Source organism: Odontesthes bonariensis, chromosome 24 (assembly GCF_027942865.1).
Source record: "Odontesthes bonariensis isolate fOdoBon6 chromosome 24, fOdoBon6.hap1, whole genome shotgun sequence".
NCBI lineage: Eukaryota > Metazoa > Chordata > Actinopteri > Atheriniformes > Atherinopsidae > Odontesthes > Odontesthes bonariensis.
Window position 1 is genome coordinate 25,767,380 of NC_134529.1, and position 14,691 is coordinate 25,782,070.

General features: G+C 39.6%; 1 protein-coding gene across 2 annotated transcripts in view; it reads left to right on the plus strand.

The window, feature by feature from the left end:
* cd2ap (CD2-associated protein) overlaps positions 1-14,255 on the plus strand; it is a 90,773-nt gene extending 76,518 nt beyond the window's left edge. For both annotated transcript variants that reach the window (XM_075459636.1, XM_075459635.1), the window contains 3 exons: positions 909-1,120; positions 1,737-1,800; positions 10,715-14,255. In XM_075459636.1, coding sequence (XP_075315751.1) covers positions 909-1,120; positions 1,737-1,800; positions 10,715-10,756 — 318 coding nt within the window. In that variant the 3' untranslated portion in view covers positions 10,757-14,255. The remainder of the gene's footprint in view (positions 1-908; positions 1,121-1,736; positions 1,801-10,714) is intronic.
* Positions 14,256-14,691: the final 436 nt, after the last annotated feature.

Consider the following 14,691-nt stretch of genomic DNA (forward strand, 5'->3'; position numbering starts at 1 on the left):
GCACCTCAGCCGTGACAAGGTGGTGGACTGACATCCCTCCACCTATCAGTTCCACCAATCTTTTTTAGTGGCGAGAGTGGGAATCGAACCGCCAACCTTCCGGTTATTGGACGACCGACTCTAACCACTGAGCCACGGCCGACCCCGCATGTGACACACTTAGAATTACTGGGTGTATATGCGTGGCAGAAAGGGGTTAGGGGTTAAAAGATCCAAAGTGGCATCTAAAAGGAGACCAACAACAGCTAGGTGTAGTGTTAAAAAGGTTTTCTATATCCTCAAGGTTTATAATAAATTGTCATGAAAACACGCTTTAATATTTGTACATTTATGCCTAAAAAAGGGAATAGAACACACTCAGATGCCAAATTTGAGTGTGTGCATGTGTATCCGATGTAAGAATTCATCAAAAACACAGTGGATTGAGAATTTTATGCTTGAAAGTGGAGATTGACTGTGGTGGTGGTCTCAGATGTTTTGCAGAGAATTACTGATAAGCATTAGTCCATGACGTGATAAACGTGTACAGACACTCAATAATACTCTGACGGCTACATAAGAAGGCATGCCATAGGGGTGCTGTACCAAATGCACATTGAGGATTTGGTGATGCAAAAACCAGTCATCCTTCATTTTATTTCTGACAAGTGCCTATTGCATACATATGAACTTCATCTTGACACATTTATATCTTGGTGGAAGTGTTTTCTATCCGACAACACCCTGCACAGTGTGTCATACATTGATTGTGACTCACTGAATACATGTGTATTGAAATGAAATGACTCATACTTGCTACGGTCTTCTCTCATCGGTTGTGTGAACCCACAATCTTTTAAAGTTGATTTTCACACATTTGGAAAACATGGCAGTTTGTCTTATATTTTACCTCTGTTTAATCTTTGCAGCCTTCTACAAACACCTTATCCCAGTCACCATCGCTCCACAGGCTCACCGAGACCAAGCCGAGCCCTGTAGTAGCCCACAACTCCGATATCGGCACCTCACAGAGCAGCAGAACCCGGTTGGAGCCCGAAGAGTCAAGCTCCCAGCTGGATGAGCTCAGAAACCAGATGAAAGACTTGCTACTGTGTGTGGAGCTGCTCAAAGCCCAGCAAATGTAATTCAACTTAATATGCATGAAAGCAAAGTTTCACGAAAAATTTAATGTCTTTCAATACCTTGGAGATATGCATGGATTTACTGTAGCAAAAATTAATATTTCTTAAATACCAGCTTTACTTTTAGGTTGGCAATTGCACAACAGTTGGATGAAATGTGTTGAAACAATGAAGCATCTAGTGCTCAGTATAGCTTTTACCAATTCAGACAGACTATAAGTTCTATATTGTGTTCTTCTTCCTGTCCCTTTTTATTTCCTTATTTTACTATCTCTTACCTTCCTTTTGTTGGTTAATGATACTATACCATGTCATTGTAAATGATAATAATTGAGGTTCTAGATATTATGCAAATTATAATTCTGTATTATAATTCTGACACTAAAATTAAGCTTAAAACTTAATTCTGTTTGGAATAATCTCGTGAACAGTTGACTTTGAAAGTATAGTGAAGTGTCTGAGAATTTGAGAATTTGTTTATATTCAAATAAGTACTCGTCAGAAGCTTTCCTGATAAGTGTTTTTACTTGTCAACACCACACTGTATTTATATCATGAGTTGGAAGATTGTAGGCATATGGTGATGGGTGCGTGCATGTGTTTGTTTGTCTCCAGGAAAGAGATAGCAGAGCTGCGAGGAGAGCTGGATGAGGAGCGACTAAAGCGTGTGACCCTGCAGGTAGCATTGATTATTATAGAAACACATGCTGAGCTGTCTACAGTCATTACTTCATTAGTTTAAACAAATATTGATACTTTTTGTTCACATTTGAACGGCACAAGTAGTGTTAATTTTAGCAGTCAGTTCACCAAGCTCGGCAGGAATGGGAAACTACAAAGACACTTTGGCAGGATGTTTTAACAATGGAACTGTAGGTTTTTATCTGTACCTACGTGTGAACTGACTGAAACTCAATCAAAAGCTTAGGAATCAGAACAAATGGTCCCACTTGCCTTCCCTTTCTTTTCTCAGCTTTAGGTAATTGTCATTGGTCATGCACTGTCAACAGAACTTGTACATAATTAAACACGGATGCTGCTGTCTGCATGTTCAACAAAATATTCAGGATGAAATTAACACTGGCATTATCTTGTCTACTCTCATTTTAACTTATTGCCTGAAGCACTTTGTGATTGTTTAGACTTTGTGGCCCTGAGGCAATATTTTGTTGAATATCTGTTTGTATTTTGGCCTTGGTTGTATTCTGGTAGCAGATAAAAAGGCAAGCGCATTGTTCCTGATGAAGTTTAATATTTAATTCAATTTTTTAATTACTCACTCCTACACTGTCCCTCTTTACATATACATATGAATTTACGCCGCAAAACAAATTGCAGCTGGTTGCATGTACTGGCGACTATTGTTGAAGTTCTCACTCCTATGACATGAATAACAGAGGAGGCCTTCCTTTTTTTTCTGACTACACAAACAAAAAGCTTTGGCTTCAGATTTATGATGCTTAAAAAAAAAAGCTCACAAGACTGGAGAGAAGCAGCTATTCAAGAGGCATGAACATGTATGTTGGAGCTTGAAGTAATACTCCACCAATTTCTGATTGCCCTCCAGAAAATTGGGCATTTTGGAGTTATTTGTGTTTCTTTCCACTCATTGTTTTTGCTGGTCAAAATCAAATGACTTTTGGGTCAGAACCAGCAGATCTTTGGCTCAAAGAGGCATCACTTGTCACCAAAGTATCGTTTCATTAATTGTTATGTTTCTACCTCAGCCCAAACCTTTTATTTTCATTTCTGCTGCCCTGTTTCATGGTTTAACGTTGATATTTGCATCACTATCTTACACCATGTCTGTTACAAAATGCATGCGGAAGAAGAGTATTGTTCAGAGGATGACGACGACGACGAAGAAAACTGTTTTTAGAGAAGAGTAGACATTTGTGAAATGGAGGTAAGCTATTACCAAATTAAGTAACAGGCAATGTTGTGTGAATCGGATTAAAGAAAGCAAAAACTTAATATGTGTTGGCAGAAAACAAAAATAAACATCTATGTGGCTTTTCTCAGTTGAAAATCACTAAAGAATAATCTTTGCAGTGAAGCAAGTTGCTTGTTATCTCCTCAGCAGGTCATTTAGACGACTGATATAGATACAATTTGTTGCTAGATAATGAGTGAATGGACCATTGAGGTGGTCGTTATCGCCATGTCGGCAGATGTTATGCACTGTTCCTTCAGTGAGTAAAATCCGTCAGTATTGGAATTTTAAATATGTCTAGAGGCCAAATTGATCTGATTAATAAATTGAATTTCGCTTTAAGTAGAGGGTGAGCAACCTCATGGTGGCTCTGGTAAAAATTCAGGACAGCGCTGTGGTAATAATTAATCGTTTTATACCTAAGGCATTCTAACTTATCACTGCCGTCATTCTCACCTTAGCAGTCCCTTGACAGCCTGCCTGTGCTGCTGACGAGCCATATGTGGACCGACCATTAGATTTTTCTATCAGAACAGTGGTGGACACAACAGTGCCCAGCTTCTTCCAGCATGGCACAGATATACAGTGGGGAAAATAACGTATTTGATACACCGCCGATTTTTCAAGTTTTCCCACTCACAAAGAATAGAGAGGTCTGTAATTTTCATCATAGGTACACTTCAACTGTGAGAGACAGAATCTTAAAAAAAAATCCAGAAAATCACATTGTATGATTATTAAATAATTAATTTGCATTTTATTGCAGAAAATAAGTATTTGATACAATAAAAAAATAGAACTTAATATTTGGTATAGAAACCTTTGTTCACAATTACAGAGGGCAGATGTTTCCTGTAGTTCTTTTCTAGTAGTTCTTGTAGGTCTCCTGAGCTCAGCTCCAACCTCCTCTATAGTTAGACACAGAGGGAGCTGCCCAGGTTGTAGCGGAGGGATGGCGACAGGAGTGATGTTGCTATCAATCATAGAGATAGATGGGGGTGCAGCTGGACAGAGGAGGGCTAGTGTTGGGAGTTGCTGCAGAGGTGGAGGTGCGGTTGGAGCAGCCACAGATGTGAAGGTGCAGCTGGGCTCAGGAGGCCTGATGGTGGAAGCTGCCGTAGAGGTGGAGGTACAGTTGGACTGAAGAAGCCTGTTGCTGACAGTTGCTGCAGAGGTGGAGGTGCAGTCAGGTGGAGGAGGAGGCTTGGCGATGTGTGTTGCCATTGAGGTGGAAGCAGTATAGAGGCAGCTGTAGTGGTGGGGGTGGAGGGAGCAGCAGCAGAGCTGGAAAAAGCCACACTGTCAAACCTGTTGTATTGGTTGAAAGTGTTGGCTCTGTCCACATCACCTTCCACAGACTGAGAGTTCTTCAGTCTGTATCCAGTGATGGTCCTCATGCCCGTCCACACCTCCTTGGTGTTATTGTTCTCCAGCTGTCTCTCTACCTTTTTCTTGTACTCCACCTTAGCTGGACGTAGTGTCTTTTTAAGCTCCTGTTGTACACTTCTCTGCCTTTCTCCATCCCCATTCTGGAACGCCCTCTTTTTCTGGTTCAGGAGGTCTTTAATGTCACTGGTTAGGTTAGGTTAGGTTTCTTTATTAGTCTCCACAAAGGAGAAATTTGTCTCGGATAATGGGAGGTTACAGCACCATAAAACGCATAAGAGGACAACACCAACAGACAAAACAGACAACAATAAAATGTAAGGTACAGGCTCAGAAACATTGGATGTCCTAACCCACTGCCCCTGTCCCATCCAGTCCATAATTTAAGAAAAATAGTAAAAACAAGGATACATTCATCCATGTATACCCCCCTCTCAGCTAGTACCCTCATGGTCATTACTCCATTCCATCACCACCTACAGTACAAACACTAACTGCAGAGGTCCCTTTTTGTCCCACTCAATCCCATTTTTCCCCAAGTTTATTCAGTATCTTAATAGAATGAGGTATAAAGGAATGTTTGTAGCGATTGTGTTTACACAGAGGGAGTCTAAACCTCCTCCCAGAGTTTAAAAGAATATATTCCCCATTTAGTACATGATCACCATCTGATGCAATGACATTCGCCTGACTTATAGTGGCCTGCTCAAAGAGCTCCTGTGGGTTAAGGGGGGACATCACCCCAATAATCCTGCCTGCTGTTTTAATGAGGCTTGAGATTTCTGCCCTGTGTTTTACCGTGAGATTGCCAAACCAGCAGGTAATCCCATAACGGAGAACAGACTCTATCATGGCTCTGTAGAAGATTAACACGATGTTTTTACATACTCCAAAGACTCTTAAGTCTGCGCAGAAAATGTAGACGCTGGTGTATTCTGGCACAGCTGGTACGCCAGCTGAGATCGCTGTCTATATGCACCCCCAGGTACTTAAAAGTGTTCACCTGATCAATAGCTACCCTGGCCACAGAGGGATTTAGGATCAAACACCATCTCTACTGTTTTTTTTTTTTAAGTGTGAATCACACCAATTAACAAACGTATCTATTGCTGTTTGGTGAATGTTCAAATCATCATGTTTAGTGAGCAGGCTAAGAATAACAGTATCATCTGAGAATTTGACAATGTATTGATTTGGCCCAGAACTGACACAGTCGTTAGTGTATAGCGTAAACAAAAACGGTCAGGCAAAGTAGAATTGAACTTAACCTGTTGTGGCCTATTTGATAAAAAAGAATAATACCACCTAATTAAAAACGGGTTTACATTCAGCTGAGTTAAATTTTCAGGAAGAATGTGTGGCTGGATAAGATTAAAAGCGGAACTAAAATCAACAAAAAGAAGTCTGGCATAACCTGCGGGGTTTTCAAGATGTTTAACCACCAGATGCATTATTGTTGCTATGGCATCTCCTGTGCTGCGGTTCTCAGTGTAGGCAAACTGATACTTATCAAGAGCTGGTTGCACATCTGTGCGAAGTTTTCCTATCATTATTTTCTCAAAGGATTTAAAAACGTTTGAGGTGATGGCCACGGGCCGGTAGTCATTGTCCTCTTGAGGACTAGCCTTTTTAGGAATCGGTAAAATTATGGAAGTCTTCCATAACTTTGGAATAATGTGGGAGTCAATAGATAGTTGTGTTTGCCAGTTAGTGTTTACCATAATTACAGAGGACAGAAAAGGCTTGTACCTCCACCTCCTGTTGTGCCTCTTTGGTTTTGCTCCAGCTCTGCATCCAAGGTACAACTTTCTTAGCTCGGTCGGAATTTGATGTTTAATTCCGCGTCCTATCCTTGACAGTGCCAACAGTTCCTCTCTTGTGTACACTGCTTTACTAGTAGCAGTGCACATTGTTAAAAAATAAGAATAAAACAAAATGTAAATAAAAAGCAGATCACTAAAAATGTTTAGATTGAAACTAAAATTACACATAATTATATAAACGACGAACAAAATTCAGAGCTACACAGACTTGCTGCCGATAAGGTCGGCGCATAGCAACCAAAGTGTAAGTGTTCATCATATCTCTTTAGCCAGCATCTTGCGGCTTACTTCTTCCATCTTCGATGTATAATCTTCAGCATCTACCATTTTTTTTCAGTACACCCTTTAACGGCATATTTAGATGGAGTGCATGGATGTTTTTTTCCAATTTTATTTTTATTATACCTTATTGACAGATTCAGGTCACCTTTAGTAAGAATGAAAAAAAAATGCACATCACAAGATCTCAAGAGATTTTGCTACGACAATGAAATCCTTTGGCAGCCCCCAAAGTCTAGCAAAAAAATTAAACGTCACTAAACCTATAACAACATCTACTAAAAAGTGCAGGAAAAAGGGAAGCACATCTCATCTTTTTTTTTTTTTTAAGGACATAAGTACTCAAATTTCACCTGTTTATTCACCTCAGATGAACGGTGGTTGTAGATTTACAGATTTCAGCACAGAGCCTTCATCAGCTTTTCCAAGGGTGTGCAAGGTCAGTCGTATAGTAGCTACTATGGCCAGAACTACTTTAAAAGCGTAAGCTGGACTTCACTGGTCAGTATCCAAGCATTTCACGGATATAATAGTGTCAGTCATGAAAACGACTGCCAGCTACACAGTACCTTAATTTTAAGTATCACTAGAGAATATTTTTGTTTGACTTTGGCTGTCCTACAGTTGGAATGGAACACCACTGTTATAAAAGCAAGAACAAAAAGGAACCTCCATCAGAGAACAAGCACATGCACTTATTGTCATGTTTCAGAGGCTGGCAAAAAACACCTCAACCACCCAATATGTTCAGAGATACACTAGGGTAATCTCACAGAACCTAACGAGAATAAGGTGGCATGTTTTTATATACTGTGAAGATGAACAAACATGCTCACAAAAAGACGAAAAAAGAAAATTCCAACCTTATCTGTTATACAGTTAGCTTTTTCTGATGCATTTAGGAAAGATTTGGTTGTGGCATACATGTTAAATCAATACACGTGCAACATAATGCACACTGTGTATGTTACAGGGCCATGTATTGCCAGATGGCAGAGGACATTTTTGAAAGAAATTGAGGGGTCAAACTGAGGCTTCATCTGTGAGACAGAAATAATGATAAAGTTGTAACTTACATTTTGACTTCTGATAAGTAACACAGATGAATGATTACATACTTATGTAATGTTGTGCATTTCCTATTATGATACAAAGCACTAAAGTGAATGTCCCAAGTATATAAACACGGCCAGATTGCATGTTTGAATGCGAGAATAGAATGCAAACATATCTGCCCCTAAGGAACATTAATGTAAAAGTCATGCATATCGGAATGATAGCATCTCTTTAATGGCCTGACAAAGGCGATGATGTCCCATAGTCAGCATTTGAAAAGGTTTTGATTAAACCCTTCCAGCTTGGTAATATCTTTTAAATCTTACATCAATTAGTTAAATTCCTTCAGGTCCGCATGGCCCTGACACTGTCAGAGTTCATTTTTCAGACTTCAGAAAGCGTCCCCAAAGCTAGAGGAGACATTATACAAGTCACGTGCTAAATGTTGTCCGATGTTGACATGTGCAAATAGTGTTGCACATTAAAGACCTTCAGGGACTGTTTTTTGCTGTTTGTAATTCCTACTTTTTATCTTTTTAAAGATCATGTTGTCCTGGCTTAGATTTGATGATGTAAATTTAGTCAAGGTTCTAGTTCCTGGAGTATTTTCCATGTCTGTGTGATAGGGTATCTAAGTGGTTTCTATTTAACTGAATAACATTTTAATGTCTGTGTTTAATTGTGAGGAAGTCTCAGTCACTCTACAGTCAGTTAAAGAAGCATGCCACTAATATTTTCTCACTCCCATTTTCTGGTCTTCTGTGGGGGTTCATCACTTCTTCATTTGTATATGCTAGTATGCCCATATTTGGGGACTATTATGCTATTCTAAAAATCGATTGGGATTTTCTTAGTGAATTAGTCACTACCAGTGACTTCATGTTCCTTAAGAAAAAAATGAAAAACTCTTTAAAACGTTTCCTCCACTTGAATCTCACTAAAGGCTGAGTTTTCAATGTCGTTTCACTCAAAATTTCAGATCAAACAAGAGACTGAATGAGCTGGTCCATTTGACAGTTTGAGAAATGTAGGTCATTGCGCTGTCTGAGCATTCTTGTCAAATATATTTGTATCTTAGTTCAGATTGTGCTATTGCTCACACCTTCATCGTAATCCTCGCAACTAAAACCAGCAGGATGCGTCCTTCACAGCGAGGTCGGTGACATCACTGCGTTGTGAGCAGTGATGGCATAGTTACCTTTAAAAAGTAATCTGATTACTCCTTTAAAAAGTAGCTTAGTTACTTTGCTGATTTCTTGATTTTAAAAGTAACTAGGATAGATTACAAGTTACTTTATTAGTTACATTCAGCAGCTGCCGACAACACCCCCCGCTGCCTAAAGTGCCAATACTCACTTTATTGGAAGTGCTTTTTTTGGGGGGGGGGGGGCTTTTTATGGATAGGGCAGTTGGAGAGAAACAGGAAGCAGGGGGCAGAGAGAGGGGGAAGACACGCAGCAAAGGGCCGTCCGGTGCGGGACTCGAACCACGGCCAGCTGCAGCGAGGACTGTAGCCTCTGTACATGGGGCGGCTGCTTAACCCACTGCGCCACCGTCCGCCCCTGGAAGTGCATTTTTAACAGTAAAGTCAACAATGTATCTCCTGACATTTAAAGTTGAACTTCAAAACTATTTCCTGAAAAAAAAATACATGTTTTTATAAAAAATAAAATAAAGACAGTATCTCTTTACCTGACATACCTGTGGTGGGGGGGAAGAGACAGCTGGCCATCACTTTCATTCTCAGCTGAGAGGATTTCTGACAGATCTAAAAAAGTGACATCATCATCATCTTCTGTGGGGGTGGACTCTTCCTCCTCCGTCTCATCATCGTACTCTTTGACAGGCTGATAAACTTTAAATGCCTTCACAAAATTTGAGCCATTATCAGTCACTGTTGCAACTACTTTGTTGAGTAGTCCATATGAAGAGTGAATGTTTTCCATTTCTGCACCAATAACATCATACGTGTGTCTACCGCAAATTCTCCTACATGCCAATGCAGCCTTGTTGTGCTCTAATGTGGATCTACTGATCCAGTGGACCGTTACTCCCATATAGCTTCTGTTGTTAGCAGTCCAAATATCCGCAGTAGGTGACACAAAGTCGACCTCATTCAGCGCGGCCTTCAGATTTTCTCTCCAACTCTGCATAATCCTTCTCCAGGTAAGAAGTAAAAAGCTACTCTGTGAGGCAGCTCGGCACTGATAGTAGTGGGGATCTTGTTTATTATGGCACGAAACGAGGGTGAGTCAACCGTGTATAAGCATTTCCTCTACTACATACTGCCCGACAAACTTCTTCAACTCTCCCCCACTTAGTAGTTTTGCACCGAAGTCCAGCTTTTGTTTTTTGGGTGTTGGGGGACCTCCTGCATTAGTCGCAGCTCTCTGCTTCGCACCACCTGGTGGGACTTTCTCTGTAACCTTGACTGTGCGGTGCTGCGACTGCAAATGTTTCTTTAAGTTGGATGTAGTGTTTTTGAAGCTAGATAACACTTTGTCGCCAGCACAGAGTGTACAACGAACCTTGATATTACCATCTTTAGCTGACACAAACTCAAAATAGTGCCTGTATTTCCAGCTAGAAAACGCGCATCTCTCTCCTCCCTCCATTGTTTACGTTTGTGTCGCTGCGTGGTGTTACACGTGAGTTGTCCAAACCTTACTTAAATGTCGCATAGGCTAGACGTCACTCCCCGAGAAGCAAGAAGAAAGCAAATATATATCTTTACTAAAGAAAATGCCAAAAATAGTAACGCACAGTGACTTGGATACGTAACTTTAATCTGATTATTGGATTGGAAACAGTAACTTGTTAGATTACTCGTTACTGAAAAAAGTGGTCAGATTAGAGTAGCGCGTTACTGACATCACTGGTTGTGAGCGCCACAAACTGTCAGGGAGACCACACTTGTTCTGCTTTTTCAGCGTTACAGAAGATCCAAAATGTTAACAAACAAAGAAAATGGATTGTTGAATTTGGATTGTTTGGAACTAATTTTTTTTTCAATTTAAACAAAAAACAAACAAACAAACAAAAAAAACTTTATTATTGAGCATATGTATCGGTGTGCCCTCCATGCTGAGTGTGTGGTGTGTTGTTGTACCTTGCAGTTGGAGGTGGAGAAGCTAAAGAAGACCATCCACTCGACGTGAAGCCTGCAGTCCAATCAACAGCAAGCCTCGAGGTCACCTGCTGGCCTGTCAACCAACTGGCGCTCGGGAGGGCGGCGGCAGACCAGTAGTTGAGCGAATGGGAAGAAGGTGGAGAATCTCATCAACCACCTCGAGTACAAACCTTTTCCAGTGATCTACAAAAACAAACTCTTCCCATATTTGTAAGATTTCCCTTTTGCACATATCATTTTATTTCAAGCTAGGTGTAATTAAGTTTCAGATCTATATGTTTCAGTTTATAATTTTGCCAACAAAAAAAACCAGAGGCCTTACTTCAAACTGCTGCGCTGGACACCTCTGTCCCTCCTGCTCGTTGCCCTTCACTCCAGCGTTCCTCGAACTCTTCAGGTTGGGGTTCGCTCTCAGTACTACTGACTTTTTGTAAAGCAGGGGGTGCTCGTTTTCTTTGCCTAACTTTCTTTCTCATGTTTTTTTATGATGCAAAAATAGTTGATTTTAAAAGTTGGACTGTGTAAAATGTTTGATTTGAGTTAACATCTTGGGATTAATTGGAAATAATTTCTATCTAGCATGGTGTCTGTTAGCATTGTGCCACCTGGGGGTTGCAGCACTGTGCTTTAATGTTTTGTTGTCTTTTTATATGTTTTCTAGCATTCCTGTCCAGGGTAGCACTACTGTGCCTGTTTAAAAACAAACTAAGTGTTTGTAATGGGACTTGGAATATTTGCAGCATGATATTGTACATTTATATTTTTAAATCTACTGACATGCCTTGTCAGATATTATATAGAGGGCCTTTTTCTATGCTGGTCTCTTCTATTTTTGTCACTGTCTCAGTGGGAATGTTCTCAGAAGTTTAGTCAGAGTTATAATATATGACACAAACATGCAAAAAAAAAAAAAAAAAAACATTTAAAGAGAAAAAGGGGGGTTTCTTTTCAATTTGGTCCCTGTCCTCCTCGTCCTTGTCACTGTCCATGCCACGTCTTCATCTCCTTCCTTATATCCATCTTTGTTTCAAAGTGAATCATATGATCTGAGAGGAGCCTTATCTTTTGGCTGGGTAATATGTTATGCATGAGCCTGTGCAGCGGTCATGAGCTGTCTCTCCATTTTATGTGAGCGCATCTGTCTCCTCGTCTTACATCTCCTCCCACATTCCAAATACACAAGTTGAGATAAGTGGAAGCACACAGAGCAGCAGTTACAATTAAACACATTCTGCTGTCTTATTATAACAGACTTGTTTATTATATCCTTTAGCTTGTTTTGATGGCTTTTACTGTTTGTATGTAAATTAGACTTGTGTGCTCTTGTGTCTTTGGAGCTGAGTGTCCACAGCTGAGATCCAGCTGGTCAGTTTGCACCACTACTAAGACTTTTGATAAATTTCTGATGGATTATAGGTTCTAATGCAGAATGGTTCCTACTGATTCTCAAGGTCACTTTTTGCACCACAGTGAGATTAGCGTGTTGGGGCTGACATGTAACAGCTGGCCATGAAAAATCTGTACAGACATTAGTAATGATCTAATGTCAAATCCTACAATACTATGCTCACTATTTGTGCTTTCACGTATTTACTGACATATCTCAACCTCCAATAAATTCATTGGCACAACATGTGGACATTTTTTAATAGGCATTGCATTCTTTTAACTCGGGTGAAAACGTAACCCCTCACCAGACTGGAGTTACACACTTGATCTTGTGCAGAGGTGAAGCAATACGCTGGTCTCCAAGTATATTTGGGTATGAGAATGGACATCTATCATACTGTGTACAGAATGTACTGTATGCAGACAGATTTTGAGCGTGTGTGGACAATTACCCTCTTCAACTTGGGCCACACAAACTTTCATTCCACGAATAGGTGTGTGTGTGCGCCCCCCCCCCCTCTCTCTTTTTCTTTTTTTTTACAACCAAAGAAACCCCAAAACATTCCATCAAACATACCTTGAAACATTTGGCAAAGACAGAAATTAAGGAGGACCCCTCCCAGAAAGCGCACTACTTAATGTAGAAATCCAAAGAAAACGGATTTCATTGGATGCAAACTCAGCCAAGGCCCCTGTGTGCAGTACAACTCATCAAGGTATTTTGTTGCTCACCAGGAAAGACTAGCTCTAAATACCATTAATACATAAAAAAAAAAACATATATATATATATATATATATATATATATATATATATATATTTTTGACACTTTTAACCAAGATATTGATGTGTAGGTGATTAATAAGAAGAGACAGATAATCGAAAAATATTTGACTATCAAGTTTCATATCATTGGGCTTAATAAGAATTTTCACTGAATCCACCTTTGCCTGTACGAAGCCAGGTAACCACACCAAACTTTGATGCTCCAGTGTACCAACATCTGGTTGAAAGTGAAAGTGCTTGCTTGGAACAAGCAGCATCCAGCTTTTGGTAGGTTACTATTCAGTTCCAGCACCATTTGCCTGCCAAAGCATTTTTAGCTGTATTTAATGCTCATTGCTATTTAGCATTCATTAGCAGGCTAACCCATCGGATGTCAGTATGTTCACTAACCTATTTTTAAGCTGATACTGATTTAGGAAAAAAAAATAAAATAAAAAAAGTTTAAAAAAACAAACATTTTTGTTGATGTCCACAGTTAAAATCCTGTAATCACACATGGACTTTAAGATAGAATTCTCAGCTTCAGGGTTTTTAAGCAGCACAGAACTGCTGCTCACTGCTCCTTTCACACTCGCATAAATGGATCCTTATGACTGATAGCAAGGTTCAGGACCACAGAAATGTGGAGCTTGCCACAAGTGGAGCTGATGCAGCAAGGGATGAGTAACCCTCAGTCAGCTCCGTGCTGTAGCCCGGAGCTAAGTTTCATGTGAGTATTTTGTGCTGCTGGGATGCTGAGAGTGCAGTACCTGATGCAAACCCTTCTGTGGGTCATTTAAGTCCTGAGTCACAGCAGGGTTTTCATTTCCAAGTCTTATGTCCTACTGTATACCATAAGCAAAAATACCGCTCACTTTTTCTGTCTTTGTATATTTTTTTTCTTTATTTTAATGTTCTTTTAAGTATATCACAAATGTCTTAAAAGTGTTACTTTACTTTTAAATCCTCCTCAGGTTTGATTTCACAGTTCTGGGCCTTGGAATGCTTTGACCAAGTTGATACTCCATAACTGACTTCAATGAACACGGCACTCATGCAATATGCCAGTGTCTACCATTAAACAAACTTACTTAGAGCACACACTGAGTAAAAACAACATGGCTGGGCGATGAAATCAGATTGGGGCAGAAACCGGATCGAGGGTTGGGAGGGATGATTGGCTCTTTTATGTGATATCTGTAATAAGATAACTTATAACTTCCACATATACATTCCAGTTTTCCATCAAGAAAAGAATAAATCTGTGCAGAATGATTACATATTTTCCAGTGATTTTGTTTACAAGAGCTGTATCCTTGCATGAGCTGAGATTTTTTGCAAAAATGAATAAACATCATCTCTATTTACTGTCAGACTCCTGCTCCTTTCTGTCTTTTTCCATGAAATTGCGCATCACTTTAGAGTTTTCAAACGCGCACAACAACCTAGAAGCCCTTTCATGCATGAATTCTTGACAGTATTCCTGGAAATATTGAGCGGACAATATTGACTTCACACACAGGGAGAGTTTCTGAGGAAATGCAGCTGACAGATTAGCTCTGGGTCCAGAGTTCATATTCATACTTATTAATAGAGCTTAAGTGATGCCCAAGAAGTGCATTAAGCTCTGATGTAGTCCCTTTAATTTTTATTGAGAGACCAAACGTATATATGTATATATACACATATATATATATATATATATGTGTATATGTATATATATATGTATATGTATATATATACATATATATATATATATATCTATGTATGTATATGTGTATATATACATATATATATGTATGTATATGT